This window comes from Esox lucius, chromosome 4 (assembly GCF_011004845.1).
Source record: "Esox lucius isolate fEsoLuc1 chromosome 4, fEsoLuc1.pri, whole genome shotgun sequence".
Lineage (NCBI taxonomy): Eukaryota > Metazoa > Chordata > Actinopteri > Esociformes > Esocidae > Esox > Esox lucius.
In genome coordinates, this window is record NC_047572.1 from 31,521,156 (window position 1) to 31,537,155 (window position 16,000).

General features: G+C 45.2%; 1 protein-coding gene across 1 annotated transcript; it reads left to right on the plus strand.

Annotated features, from left to right (window-relative positions):
• The first annotated feature begins 13,386 nt into the window (after positions 1–13,386).
• LOC117594431 (putative uncharacterized membrane protein YMR173W-A) lies at positions 13,387–14,376 on the plus strand. The gene has a single exon (XM_034291988.1). It carries the CDS (start codon positions 13,387–13,389, stop codon positions 14,374–14,376), a length of 990 nt encoding a protein of 329 aa, XP_034147879.1.
• The last annotated feature ends 1,624 nt before the right edge of the window (positions 14,377–16,000 follow it).

The following is a 16,000-nucleotide window of genomic DNA, read 5'->3' on the forward strand; positions in this document are numbered from 1 at the left end:
ATAACTCTTCCCCACATCCTGTACAGCACCTGCCGAGTAAAACGTATATCCAATGCAAACCTCCAGAAGCAAATGCTTTCCACATTTACTGACAAGACCACCAGACTAATGGGCTGTCTGAGCACATTTTATTTAAAACAGAGATATTTATTTTATTCATTTTTTTGTTTTTTTTTTGTTGAAAAGGACCGAAATCTTTTCTCGTTGTTTATGCAAAGTCAGCCGTTATGCAGTCATCTTCAGACTGCCGATGATGAAGGACGAGAAAAGATGATGTGATCACTGGCGATGTGTCAGTTTTCTGCTTACCTCCACAGAATCCTATTACACACACACACACACACACACATACACACACCCACACACACACACATACACACACACACACACATACACACACACACCCACACACACACACACCCACACACACACATACACACACACACACACACCCACACACCCACACACACCCACACGCACCCACACCCACACACACATACACACACACATACACACACACACACGCACCCACATATACACATACACACACACACCCACCCACACAGACATACACCCACACATACACACACACACACACACACACGTTCACACACATTTTTATAATCTGATCATTCTGGAAACCCAACTGAATATAAAATTGCAATCACACAGTGATACAATTATTACCCATTCTGCAGTCCCATTCCTCCCTGTATACAGAACTCTCAATTCAAAAGAGCACATTCAGCAAAGCCTTCGACAGATGGAAAGAGGCAGCACAGGAGAGTTTTATACCAAGACAGACAGAGAGATGTTAAATAGATAAAGGCAGGACATTGGTGTAGCTGTGCCGAAATTACAGACAGTTCCTCTTTCCCATCTCCAACTTCCTCCCGACAGAAGGAGCATGCATGTGGAGACAGAGAGGGAGTCACCAATGAGAGGGTGAGGGGGCACCCATTTAAAACAGAATCTAAAATGTAAAACCCTTCTCCACGCTGCTCAGCTCGTGAAATATTGAAATGGCTGTAGTCCACGGCAGGAACATCCTGCTGATATGTTTGATATTTTCGTGTGAAAATAAAAGGCCTCCGAGTTGAATTATAGATGACTGCTTCCTAATGACCTGTGAATGATGTAGAAAAATGATAAAGTAGAGCGGGACGACCTCTCTACCCTTGGAGGACAGATCGAGAGGAGCCAAAGGGCCCATTCACATTAATGAGCCTCACTGGTAAGGGTAATATGTGGGGGGACTTCTCTATTCACAGGAACAAATCAGCCAACAGATCCTGACATTGGGCGAAGCACACGATCCAGCATCCAAACCTGATATAGATGCTTCAATTAAGTTAATTGACCTCCACTGAAACCAGCAGCGGGGCCCCTTCCCGGGTTTGAGTTCCACACACATCCTCTTCGACTACTTTGTCTTCACAGTCATTAACCATGTGCAACTAGTGAGTTAATTAACGTGAGATGGTTCTGTGAAGTATATTCAGCCTGATTACATCGCTGTCAACATGCATCTTTAAGTGCCCAGTGGTTCCAGTTGAATTAAACATCAGGACAAGACTTGTGGAAGTATAACACCCCTTCAGCGGATGTAATTAAATCAAAATACACGGGGAGACTACTGACAAGAGAAGAAGAATGGAACCAAAGACAGAATGGCAAAAACATCCCACTTGCTTGACACAGTCTTGAACACTGTACTCTGTTTTTGCTCATGTCGGTACATTCTGCAGCATTTAATTTGTTTCCACAGTTGAGCGGTCCAACTGAATGTAGAAGCAAGACCCTGTGAAAATACCAAACTCTACAGCCCAGTGCATCACGAATAGTTTGGTGAAATTATGAAAATGACTCTTTCAACAGAGAGGCAAGCCAAAGACAGCAAGTTGCTGGCCTTTGTGAAAGCGTGGATGTGTGCGTGTGTGTGTGTGTGCGCGTGTGTGTGTGTGTGTGTGTGTGTGTGTGTGTTTGTGTGGGGAGGAAGGGAATCTAATGGAGACCAGCTGTTCTACTGAGGCCAGAACTCCATAGCCCAGGAAGAGGGCCGAGATGGTGGGCGAAAGCGAAGGATATGATGGAGGGAGAGGTGGAGAGAGAGAGAGCGAAAGGTAGAGGGAGGAGGAGACAAACAGAAAAAAGAGGGCAGACACAGGAGAAAAGGAGGTGGAGAGAGGGGGAGGGAGGGAGGGAGAGGGAAAGAGAGGAAGGCCAGTCCAATGAGGTACTGATTACTCTAACTTTCCATGGTGCCATTTACTGGATTAACAAGAGTCAGGACAGAAGACAGAACAAAACCTCAGTAAGCAGATGAGAACAGATAGACTGATAGAGAGGGATAGAATCCCCTAATTAAATGCACAGAGAGACTGACAGAGATGGAATCATGGAGCCTGACTTTTTAAGAGGTGGGACGAAGAGACAAAGGGACCAAAAGGACGGGAGTTAGAGGCAGAGGGAAGGAGGTGGGAGGGAGGGAGGGAGGGAGAGAGAGAGGGAGAGAGGGAGAGGCAGAGACTGCAGGCAGGGTAGAGGGCGAAGAAAAGACAACTAAAGGGAGGGAGGGAGGGAGGGAGGGAGGGAGGGAGGGAGGGAGGGAGGGAGGGAGGGAGGGAGGGAGGGAGGGAGGGAGAGAGAAGAGAGATTTAGAGACAGAGGGGAGTGGCTCAAAATAATTGAATCGGTTATAGAACCCCTCACCATCTATGGTTCTGGCATTGACACACCAACCAATATCTGGCATTGATTATGGCAACCGAAACAGGACAAACACCAAAACAAGACAGCATGTAGAATCCTAACAAAGCTATCTCTGCCAACACTGAGAAAGGAGCCATAGTAAACCCTCCTAAAAGAAGACACCCTTTTAGGAGGGTTGAGAGATCAACCCAGAGATGAGTCCTGACCTCACAGAGCCCCGGGACAGAAACACAGTAACACCCAAACAAATCATCACAAAAACAAATACACTATCTGAAACTGGAATATGGAGCAAATTGGAAAGCTACCAAAACAGCGACAATTTAAATTCACCTCAAACTAAGAAAAAGCCTAGACTATGTAGTTGGCAGGGAAGTCCTATTGTTCTTGCATTTGGTTGTGTAACCCGGTGAATGCTGTTTAATTGATGAAGTCTTCTAATTGGCTGGCAAGGTGATACTTATGAACTGTGACACCTCGGTGTGGCCACTGATTGGGTTAGAGGGAAGACAATGCCTGAACTGGGAATGAAAGTAGACACACGTTTGATTATGTTTTTGAGGAAGTGAAGGAAAAGAGAGGAAGGAGAGGGGTAAAAGGACGAGAGACATAAGGAGAGAGGAGGAGAGGGGTATGCAGGGAGAGAGGAGGAGAGAGGTATGCAGGGAGAGAGGAGGAGAGGAGGAGGGAGGAAGAGATGTGCCATGGGAGAGAGGAGGAAGAGATGTGGAGAGAGGAAATGAGAAGGAGGGATGGAAAAAGGGGGTGGGAAGAAAGAGAGAAGGAGAGATGGAAGAAGTGGGGGAGAGAAACAGAGAGAGAGGGAGAGATAGAAGACGTGGGGGAGAGAAACAGAGAGGGGGAGAGATAGAAGACGTGGGGGAGAGAGGACACAGCAGTGATGAAAGATGAGAGAAATAGTCTGTGACAAACTTAGCAACACCAAAAAGACTGGTGGAGAAAAGAAGAAAGTGTTGATGAAAAAAGAGTCTCAGAGAAGAAGAGAGAGAGAGACGGAGTGATGGTTGACTGTATGTGCCTGTCTCTGTGCCTCGTACGTCCCCTTTGGGCTGGCCCAGTGACGGGCACATGAATCACCAAAATGGCACAGCCTGTCTACAGCCAATCACAATGTCTCTCTGACATGGGAGGAACGAAATAAAGGAAAAGCGACTCAACAGCAGAGTTAAAGGAAGGTCGGGGAATGACAACACCGGAGCAGATCAAAGGAGACATCAGAATGGACCGACTGGCTTCGTGGTGACAGGAAACGACATTGGACCGTTCTCTCTCTCTCTCTCTCTCTCTCTCCCTCTCTCTCTCTCTCTCTCTCTCTCTCTTCATCTATCTCTCTCTCTCCCACTCTCTCGCGCTGTCTCTATGTTTGTCAATTCAATTAAAATGTTGGATTTGAAGGGTTCTTTTGGCACGTGAAACATTTGTTCATGTTGCCAAATCAAGTGGAAAATAACAAGGTTATAAAGTGGAAACAGTCTCTCTCTCTCTCTCTCTCTCTTTTCTTCAGAGGTACAATTGAGAAACAGCAGAGAAGGGAAAAAATTGAAAGAAACAGTTTGAAATTAAAACATGAATCTGAAGCCCATAGTCTCTAAATGCTCACTTAACATCCTCCCTCTTGTTGCTATTTTTCCTCTCTCTGTCTCTTTCATTTTCCCTTTATCCTTTTTTTTCTTTCTCTTTCTCTCTCTTTATTGCCTGTATCACTTTCTCATTTCTATTCATAGATGCTGTTTTGTCTTTCCCTGCGTGAGGGTTGAATTGAGAAGGAAAAAATCTGATGATGTTGCTCTTCTGTACTTACTTGAAGTGGTTTTGTGGTTGATAGGGGAATCAAGAGGACGGATGTTGCTCTGCTTGCATACGCATGTTCGCGTGTTTGTGTTTATGTGTTGGTGGCGTGTGTATGTGGGGGGGGGGGGGGGTTGTGAGTACAGTGAATGTGGGAGGGCCTTTATCATGAAGCATGTGATGCGAGGTCAGTACAGCTGGGAATTAGAGCCCCTCTTCACCTCGTGATCACTCACACCAACTGGCTTTACAACGAATGTACGCCGCGGCTGACAGTTAATGCATTAACGCGCACAAACATTCACGTCTTTGATTCTTAAGCTGTTAATCGCATCCCGATGTCTTGACCGTGTGGAAAATACTGTATTGTAAGTGTGCCTTTTTCCCCCCTCTATCCACTGTACATAGTGCTACTGGTTTCTCTAAGCGGCTGCATTAACATGTCTCTCTGTTGTGGTGCTTTAACATCCAGTTGGGACCTTCAGAATTAGCCGGACAGTCAAAGCAAACAAGCATTAAAACCCATCACAGTTCAGCCAATGGATGTCAAGTCTTTCAGTGCCACATCCTGAGAGGGTCAGGTAAAGGGCTTGATTGGAGAAACACTGTTGGTGTACGGTAGGTGATGGTACTGGAGTCTGAAATCTGCTGGACTCGTCTTTCGAATCCACTTCAAGAGCTCTAGGAGGCTGCTGAATGTGGTACAACTTCCCCCAGGTTTACCAGTGGAGCAGGTAGATGCAGACCCATGTCAGACTGTGATGGAGGAGTTGTTTTGTTCTGACAGCTGATTTTGCCATCTCACCTGAGATTAAGGAAGATGATGAGAGTGTGTTGCATCCAGACATTTCAAAAGTACACAGTGGCATGAAAACCTTTTATCATCACCGTGATGGCGTCAGATGGTTTTGAGATTTACCTCAGTTAGCTGGGATTGAGAAAGCAGCATGGCATTGTACCTACAATAAAGAAATCGCAATAATCCTAAAACTATATTGAAATAAAAAGATTCACTTAGCATACATGGGTTGTTAATTAATTTTAAAAGCGATAAATCACAGAGTTTGGAAGACTAAATACCTCTTTTACCACCAAAATAATGTAATAAATAGAAGAGTTAATGCTTCTGGTTGACATCTACATGTTATAGACTTCTGATTCATCTCTGCTTGTCATGGAGCAAAGCCATTTTAAGGAATGGAAAGAAGAAGCAATAACTTTGAAAATGAAGAAAGTTTTCCAAATCGCATCAGTTTGATTGATTTTAGGGAAGTCAAAAAGCTGTGAGAAACCACACCAACATGTTTCTGATGATATTGAAATTTGGATTTAATGCATATTTTGTGATTTAGAAAGTAGCAGCTTTTATGTTTCTTTAAGAAATCGTATTTTTCCACTCCGGCTTCAGTCAAAATTAATGTTCAGTGTCTTCCTGCACAACATTCTACATTCCGCAGGATTTAATATTATATTAAGCTACATGAGAGGCCTAGCTGAGAGCAAAGCCAGCCCTACTTCCTGTCATCTTGACCTACTGAGATGTGTAGATGTCTAGAAAATGGAACTGGCTTAGCAAGTCTTCCAGTGTAGGCGTGCTAAACCACAAACATGAATGTCATCTCTGGTAAGCGGGATTCTTTTTTGAGAAGCGTCGTTTTGGTCATTGTGGGCAGCAGCGATCTAGCAGACGCACAGATGTGAAGTGGATAAGCATATTGTTAAATATACAGTACCTTTGTAGGGCTCACCCAACCCCTGTAAATCACCTGTACGCAATTATACCTTTGATGTGTTAAGGTCGTGTTTCTTAGTTTCTTATGACCACCGGCTGTCTTTCACCCCTGTGATCAGAGGTGCTGGTGTTTTCATAAACCTTGGGTTCTGGTGTTTGATTCGGAGGATATCTGTACAGTAGAACTATTGGTCAAGAATCTTGATCCAAGCAACTTAGATGCTTATAAAAAGATCCAGATCAAATGTTTTTTCTCTTTTCTTACATCTGCCAGCTGCGGTTGGATATTTTCCTCTCTCTCCCATGAGCTGATGGGACTATGGCTTGAAGGCCCTGGACTTTCTTTGTGTCCCTCCCATGAGCTAATGGGACCACACACTGTTTGCCTGTCTTCCTCTAATTGTCTGGATTAATAATGCCTAATGTATGCACCATTTTGTCATTCTCTTCCTCATTTTAGCCATCCATTAATTAATGAATACTGCTTGCCTGTATATCTCCTACAACTTCTTTAATACTCTCTGTCAGACATCGTTTAAAAAATACATTTCTGCACTTCGCATTCACAAATTATCTCAATAATCATTCAATTTCAATAAAAAATTCTGCACATTGACAGGTTTGCTAGGCAGTTTTAAGTTGACACAATTATTGATACAGCTAAGCCTGGCCTATTTCAAAAAATTATACTGCTATAATGTATCATCACTTTCACGTTGTGGCCAAGACTAGGGATGACTAAATAAATACTTGTTCTCCTGGAGAAAAGCTGCTCAGGGACCAGTTAGAGAAGGCAATAACTCTTGAAAACTGGAAACGCTTTCTGTGCAACACTTCCAAATGACGTAAGTTTAACCATTTTTAATGAAAATAGAAGCTGTAAAAGTGACCCAACGTGATTTGTGTAGATAAAAATGTGGCTCTGTTTCATTTTCCACATGGATGAAATGCTGTCAGCTTTCACGGGGCTGATCAGCATTGACCCTTTAACAGCAACACCTAAACACACATTACACCCTTTAAGAACAACACCTAAACACACATTACACCCTTTAAGAACAACACCTAAACACACATTACACCCTTTAAGAACAACACATAAACACACATTACACCCTTTAAGAACAACACCTAAACACACATTACACCCTTTAAGAACAACACCTAAACACACATTACACCCTTTAAGAACAACACATAAACACACATTACACCCTTTAAGAACATCACCTAAACACACATTACACCCTTTAAGAACAACACATAAACACACATTACACCCTTTAAGAACAACACCTAAACACACATTACACCCTTTAAGAACAACACCTAAACACACATTACACCCTTTAAGAACCACACATAAACACACATTACACCCTTTAAGAACAACACCTAAACACACATTACACCCTTTAAGAACAACACATAAACACACATTACACCTTTTAACAGCTACCTAAACATACATAACATTCTCCCAACATGCTGAAGGGAATTAACCATATTTGTCCACTTCTCTTCCAGGGTCGCTCTGTATGTAAAATTGGTGAATTATCTGATCACAGAAAAATCCCAATTTGTCAGGACAACATGTTATGGGGAGAGGAGATATAGATCTTGCCTGTGTCCAGATTGCTGTGGTGAGAAAATCTTGGCTGTTGCAGCACAGATGCTTGTAGTCACGCGTCTCACCACGCGTCCGTACTTTTTCCCGCTAATGTTTTTGTTGCCGTTTTAAGGGAGGATGATTTCAGCATATCATTCACATTCTCGTAGCTAGCGATTAGCCCCCGTTGGACATTAATGGATTGCCTGTGCATGAGCTCAGGCCTTGAAGAACTGTTGGTGTTGTTCTTGGTGCAATTCGTAACGTTGTCAGGTTTAATGGCTCAGTGAAAGCTACTGCAGAGATCGGTTGACAACAACAGCGACCAGGTCATAAAACGGTCATTTGTACACACAGATCAGTTTTGCTTCAAGTTCTCAGAAAGAAAAACACCAACTAACCTGCCATCCCAACTCCCAATGTAGCTTGTTCTATTGATTGTATCAATCACAATGAATCAAGGCAGGTTTGGTGGGATTGTTGCACATCTCTCTCAAGGCTCCCTCTCTCTGTCTCCCCCAACGCTCTCTCTTACTCATTCTCTCTTATATTTATTGAGCTTTAATGAATTTTTTATTTCATATTTACTCTCAGGGGCTAGGATTATGAGATAACATACTGCAAGATTATTTTCCTAATCTTTTAATCAGTTGTGAATATTTAAAATGTACATGTGATTACTGCTATAGATGAAATGAATGGGGGGGGGGTTGTCGGAGAGAAGAATGAAAGGGGGTGTGGAGGTGCAGAGGGCCAGTGGGAGTTGCGAGGAGTAGAATGGAAGTGGGTGGGGAGGAACAGAGTGTGTGTGTGTGTGTGGGGGGGGGGGTGTTCAAGGTCTGGTCCTCGGGTCTACAGCTGTCTCTGACAGGAGACAAGGGTTGGGATGGGTTAGTTATGGGCTGAAGGGGCTGGGGGCTCCCTGCGTGTTGAATGTGAAGCTCACTGGTGCCTGGGGAGTGTGCCGAAAGAGGCGGGGGGGGGGGGGGGGGTTGATGACAGTGTGACCGACTGATGGTGTGTGTGTGTGTGTGTGTGTTGGGTGAAAGGAGGGAGAGAGGAGACAAGTCACTGGTAAGATGCCTTCCTGACCGTTTCCTTCACGACTTCCCCTCATCACTCGTCACCTTAATCAGCCCGAGAGGCCGGATCCCACAGTGGGGGGGTATAGACGATATTCTCAAATCCCGCAGATGGTTTTCAGAACTCAACGTCAGTCCCTCGAGTTTGGGGGGGAAAAAAGCCTTCTTTGGTGCAGGTATTGTGTTGAACAGCTGCAGGTTTAAAGTTCATCTTCACACATTCTCAGGACGTCCATTGGTGGGACTCTTGAGTGGGGTGCAGAAACAGCTGCAGGTAAAGACGCTAAGAACAGAATGTTGCCCGAGCGCCAGTCAAGCCTCGAACAAGGAATTCGGGACACCCCGTATCCATCTTCACCAGTCTTCTGGGGATTCATAAACAGCTTATCATCAATCATATTTTCTTTTACGCATTTCCATCACTTTTTTTTTTTTATTCCTAATTTTTCACAGCTGTGAAATAGACGTCGCTAACCCAGATGAACATAAATTCACGGTATTAAAAAGAAACAAGACGTACGTGCATTCTTTTTATATGGTGAGATTTTAAACAGCCTGAGTTTTGGCCCCTGTTCTCCTGTTTTCCCATGCAACATTAGGGACCTCAGCTCCAGGACCTCAGCTCTAGGGCCTCAGCTCAGCTTGGTAGATATTTATACTCCAGTGCTGTGAATCATGCCAGGGGAATCACATTAGTGATGGCTGTTATTAGAGTCACTGCCAACACAGCCAGGCCTCTTCTCTGAACAGCTATTCCCAAGATACACGCACACACACCCACACACATACACACACACCCACCCATCCACACACACACACACACATGCACACAAACCCACACACACACACACATACGCACACACACCCACCCACACACCCACCCACACACATACACACACACATGCACATGTAAGGCCTGTCTGCAAGCAAGTGTGCTGCGGTTTTAGAGCAGTCTTGAAATTCTTTCACTCTACAGATGTCTCTCAATGAGAGTTGCTTTGAGTATTACGGCCATTTATAGTGTGTTATTTCCTCCGAAAGGGCCAGGGGTTCCTGGGATTTCTTGTTGGACGTACAGTAGTTTAGAGCTCTGAGATGAGCGGACTCACTTTGTTAGCCTTTGGCACTGTAGGCTGCTGTTTAGGAAAGCATTTGTCTTTCTGCTTTAAGGGATGGTTAAGGATATTGGCAATGGGGACTTCCATGTACTTTCATGATACAGTGGTTCTATGTGCAATGTCTGTATCCAGAACCTTGTAACGTACTTGTTTGCAAGGCCTAGGTTTGTCCTGTGGACTTCAAGACCCTGCGCCAGCATCTTATTTATTCAAACTGCATACTGGTTGATACAAATGGTGGATGGACATCTATAAAATCATGAACTATCCCTTTAAGGCACGTTGGTGTACACCCCAAAGCAGTGACCCACAAAAGCATTCTTCTTCCGGTCTTGTGGTCTTTTGATTTGTTGTGCCCCATGGAGGCCTATGTTGTAAATCAATATCATCTCTCCCACGCCATCTTCCCTCTAACCCCAGATCTAACACGCACACACACACACACACACACACACACACACACACTGAGCTAGAGTCTCCCGGCAGCTGAGGGGATCAGCCACAAGACGTCCTGCAGCCCTGTCGAGTTTGTTCTCGCTCTGTTTAACGAGCCGCTGCGCCTTCATTTTCCACTTGGTTTGGTGCAGTGGAAGACTGCATCTCAAACAGAACCCGATTCCTAATAGAGCTGCTCTGTTTGTACCAGCATCCAATGGAGGGAGGCGAACACTGCCAACCCACAGGCACTTTTCACCCACCCACCCCCCCGCCCACCCCCCCCTGCCCATACCCCCCACTTCTCCGGTCTCTCTTCTTGATTCTGTCTCTTTATTCTTTGCTAGTTTGCTCGTTCCAATTGTTTGTTTTTTACTTACATACATACATACAAGTTTTTTTGAGAAGCTATAATTCCAGGGTCCTATTCTTTCTGTTCTTCACCTTTCTTTGTTTTCTTCTTCATTACCACATTTTTCTTCTGGTGTCTCTACTCATGTCAAGTGTTTAGTCTAACCCCAGTCAAAGTGCTGCGGTGTGTTGAGGCAGGCTGTTCTCTCTCCCCCTCGCTCCTTCAGCCCCCCGTCTCTTTCTCTCACTCTCCCCCTCGAAACCTTCCTCCAACCAGTGACATCACAGGCGTCAGCTGGTGCTGGGAAGGACATGAATATTCATGTCCGAGATAATTATGCACGTTGTCCTAATCCAGGAAGTGTGTGGGATGATAAAAGCTCCTGAAGATCACGTCTGCTCCACTGACAGAAAATAAACAAATAATCACTACTGCTGACAATCAGCCACAGAAATGAAAACACTCACATAAATGACTGTGAAATTGCAGGGACACTTGAGACTCCCCAAGCCCTATCTGATGAAGTTTGTTACGGATAGAGACTGTTACGCGCCGCAATTAACTGAAATATTGTCATAATTAATATAAAGAAAATTTAAATTAAGCAAATACACGTTTCTCAGAAGTCTTTGCTTGCAAACATCATAAATGGCAAACAGTGTTTAACCAATAACCAATAAGGCACAAGGGGGTGTGGTATGTGGCCGATGTACCGTAGCTACGATCTGTTACCATTGCAATTAGTAAAAAGTGATGTGACGTCATACCAGTTGTATACGGTCTTATATAGCACGACTGTTGACCAATCAGCATACCCCTGGTAATTAAGCTATAAGGCCTGTGGGGGAGAGAAGTATGGTAAAGAAAATCGGCATTGGTACATAACACCTATACCACAAAGCAACAAGATGTTCAATTGCTATTAAAAACTAATTACCATTAATTTTGCATAATTCTGGTGTTATTTGGCATGATAATCCATGACTTTCAACCAATCAGCATCCAGAACCCAAACTACCCAAGTTATTTCAGTCACATTTCCCTCCCAGAGATTAGTGGTTAGACCAAGGCGACTCTGGCGAGATAGGAGACAAGTCTCTTTCCTGTAATTGCATCAGGGTTTCGTTAACAATAATGCAATTAAAAGGCCCAGAAACGCAGAGGTACATAAGAAATTCCAGACTTTTCCCACAAGAACCGGAGGTATGTGGACGTCTCTTGGATTCCTCAATTATCTCCACTTAGTTAATCTTATCAGTGGAGAAGGTTCTGGGAGAGACTTGAGAAAAAGGCCCAACTGTTGAGAGAAAAAATAAACTAACTCCCAGCCGTTTGACCAGAACAGGCGGAGTGTGAATGGAAGGTGCAATGTCTGCGGCTCACTTTGTTTCTATGTCAAGGTCAAAAACAATCAAACATCCATCCGGTCATTTATAGTATTGTATTATCACAGGTACGCGGTCACCAGAGAAGTGACTGACGATACGCTGAACTGGTTCTCTATGGTCGAGGGGTTCTTACCTCAGAATGACTGCTATTGCAACACGTTGGCTGTTGCGGAGAACAACCCGGAGGCCGACCAATAGGACATGCCGGGAGACAGACCCCAGAGGACAGACGGCGCCTCGCTCCATCTTCCAAGGAGACAGACCAGACGCTTGACCTCATTAGTTATGGTAATGTTATGCGTGAAGGGTGGTTGGCGGCTGTGTGTCGTGGAGGACAGGACCCACTTCCGTCCCCAGCCCAGGCTCACTCTCTCCCTGGCCTACATTTAAACCCTGCACCTTTTGTCCTGGCGAGACTGTGCGGGACAGCGTCTTAGACACACAGAAAAAGGTCCATGCGTTAAGACACGGGAACCTACAACACAGGGCTTGTTGTTTAGTCGGGAGGGGAGGGAGAACAACGGTTGGGTGAGTGGTCGAGATCGGCCCTGTTGTTGTCCCATTTCATTTATTGTTATGTCTAAAACAATGTGTTTAGTCTACCAGTCAGCTGTGTGACAGTCCTCAGGGCTGGAACACACAATGGCTGAGGAGGAGAGAGAGACTAAGCCTTTAAACAGTGAAGCAAATCTACAAGAGAATGAAAGAAGAAAATAATGGCTACATTGGCAATCCATGTTTACTTGAGAAATCCAGCGTCTCCTAAAGAAACGCCTGGAGAACGTTGAGTAACCATTGGTACTCAGTGGTTCATGTTTCCAGCTCGGTTAATTGGTGGGGTTCTTGGAGAGGGATTTAATGTTTCAATTCAAGTTCCCAGAGGAGCTCTTGAGTGCAGACGTTGGTAAGTAGGGGTGTGACTCTGAGACCACCCCGTTGAAGTAAATGGGGTGATCTGCAGTTCTGCCATCGCACGTAGGGAAGGGAGGGACAGAAGAGGGATGGAGGGATGCGGGACCTTTCCTGGGTCAGAGGTCAGCAATGACAGGAGCAGTCGCGAGTGTTAGTGCCACTGAAGAATCCTCAAAGCCCAGTTAACCCAAGAGCTCTGTCTCTCTGTTTGGGCCAAAGCTCCCCGACACAGCCCTGATGCAGCTCCCCAATAAAGCCCTGATGCAGCTCCCCAACAAAGCCCTGATGCAGCTCACGGACACAGCCCTGATGCATCTCCCCAACACAGCCCTGATGCAGTTCCCCAACACAGCCCTGATGCATCTCCCTAACACAGCCCTGATGCAGCTCCCCAACAAAGCCCTGATGCAGCTCCCCAACACAGCCCTGATGCATCTCCCCAACACAGCCCTGATGCAGCTCCCCAACACAGCCCAGATGCAGCTCCCCAACACAGCCCTGATGCAGCTCCCCAACACAGCCCTGATGCAGCTCCCCAACACAGCCCTGATGCAGCTCCCCGACACAGACCTGATGCAGCTCCCCAAAACAGCCCTGATGCAGCTCTCCGACACAGCCCTGATGCAGCTACCCGACACAGCCCTGATGCAGCTCCCCAACACAGCCCTGATGCAGCTCCCCAACACAGCCCTGATGCAGCTCCCCAACACAGCCCTGATGCAGCTCCCCAACACAGTCCTGATGCAGCTCCCCAAAACAGCCCTGATGCAGCTCTCCGACACAGCCCTGATGCAGCTCCCCAACACAGCCCTGATGCAGCTCCCTAACACAGCCCTGATGCAGCTCTTCGACACAGCCCTGATGCAGCTCCCCAACACAGCCCTGATGCAGCTCTCCAACACAGCCCTGATGCAGCTCCCCAACACAGCCCTGATGCAGCTCCCCAAAACAGCCCTGATGCAGCTCTCCGACACAGCCCTGATGCAGCTACCCAACACAGCCCTGATGCAGCTCCCTAACACAGCCCTGATGCAGCTCTTTAACACAGCCCTGATGCAGCTCCCCAACACAGCCCTGATGCAGCTCTCCAACACAGCCCTGATGCAGCTCCCCAACACAGCCCTGATGCAGCTCTCCAATACAGCCCTGATGCAGCTCTTTAACACAGCCCTGATGCAGCTCCCCAACACAGCCCTGATGCAGCACCCCACTGGAGACGACAGATGACAAATAAATGAGGAGATAAAAAACCAACGTGTGTTTTTGCTTTTGGGGCTCACTCTTTCTGTCTCTCCTCGTTTCAACTGTCACAGTTTGTCACACACCAGCTGAGGTTATGGAACATAAATGATCATGCCTGTATATGAAGTGTTACTGAAGGCTCTTTTAATGTCGATTCTATGGTAAACCCTATACTGTTGTGGCTGGCCTGGAACAGTATTGTTGTAAGCCTTTAAGTAGTACTGTGCTTAAACTTTGAGTGCAGTGATATCATAAACCTGTGGATAGTATTGTAGTAAAACTGTGTGTAGTATTGTAGTAAAACTGTGTGTCATATTGTAGTTAACCTGTGCATTGTGTTGTAGTAAACCTGTATGTAGTATTGTAGTTAACCTGTGAATAGTGTTGTAGTAAACCTGTGTGTAATATTGTAGTTAACCAATGTGTAGAATTGTAGTAAAAATGTGTGTAATATTGTAGTTAACCTGTGCATAGTGTTGTAGTAAACCTGTATGTAGTATTCTAGTTAACCTGTGCATAGTGCTGTAGTAAACCTGTGTGTAGTATTGTAGTTAACCAGTGTGTAGTATTGTAGTTAATCTGTGTGTGGCATTGTAGTTAACCTGTGTGTGGCATTGTAGTAAACCTGTGTGTAGTATTGTAGTAAACCTGTATGTGGTATTGTAGTTAACCTGTCCATAGTGTTGTAGTAAACCTGTGTGTAGTATTGTAGTTAACCTGTGTGTGGCATTGTAGTTAACCTGTGTGTACCATTGTAGTAAACCTGTGTGTGGCATTGTAGTAAACCTGTGTGTAGTATTGTAGTAAACCTGTGTGTGGCATTGTAGTAAACCTGTGTGTACCATTGTAGTAAACCTGTGTGTAGTATTGTAGTAAACCTATGTAGCTTCAGAATGTTTGACTATGGGAAGGAATATTCGTTTTTGTGAGGTGTGAGGGTAGCAAGTGTGTAAATGGAGGCAAAAAATGAAAACAACAAAACAAAGAATCAACGGTTGGTCTCTCTCTTTTTAATTTGGCAAGCAATAACGCTGAACCACACGGTCCAAACCAAATGACACAATAGCCTGTGAGTTGTGGGTGAAAACCAGGAAAACCAAGAAGTGTGAGGGGTGTGTTTGCCGTCATCTCCAGCCGGCAGTTAGTACACCGACGAGGTGGAGCGCCAGAGCGGGAGACAGCACCTGGCACCACGCAAAGAAACTGTCACAGTTCAAGGTGTTAAAGGCAAATGTCTGTCATTGAAGAGGTGAAAACCAAACCCTGTATATTGTTTATTTTACATTTTCACTCCAATTGGCTTGGGTAAGGGTTAAGGTCTGAGGCTTAAAACGCACTTACAAACAAACAGAAATGACTGTCTAAGACTGAGATTGTGAAGCGATGAGAAACTTTCTCTACAGACACAAAGTCAAAATTGGCAACATCTTAGAAATGCATGAGAGCATGAAGCGTGTGTGTCTTGGCAGTGAACAGCACCAGCGATTAGTGGATGGGAGAGTTTTAGTCCTGAGTTTACTTTAATGAGGGAAGAGACTTCAGTCCGTTCCTTTGGACCATAGTGATCAGTCTCTGTCGGTCCCTTCTCATTTGAACAGTCACAGTTTGT

Coding starts and splice junctions, on each gene's coding strand:
- LOC117594431 (XM_034291988.1), top strand. CDS start 13,387: ATGCAGCTCCCCAATAAAGCCCTGATGCAGCTCCCCAACAAAGCCCTG.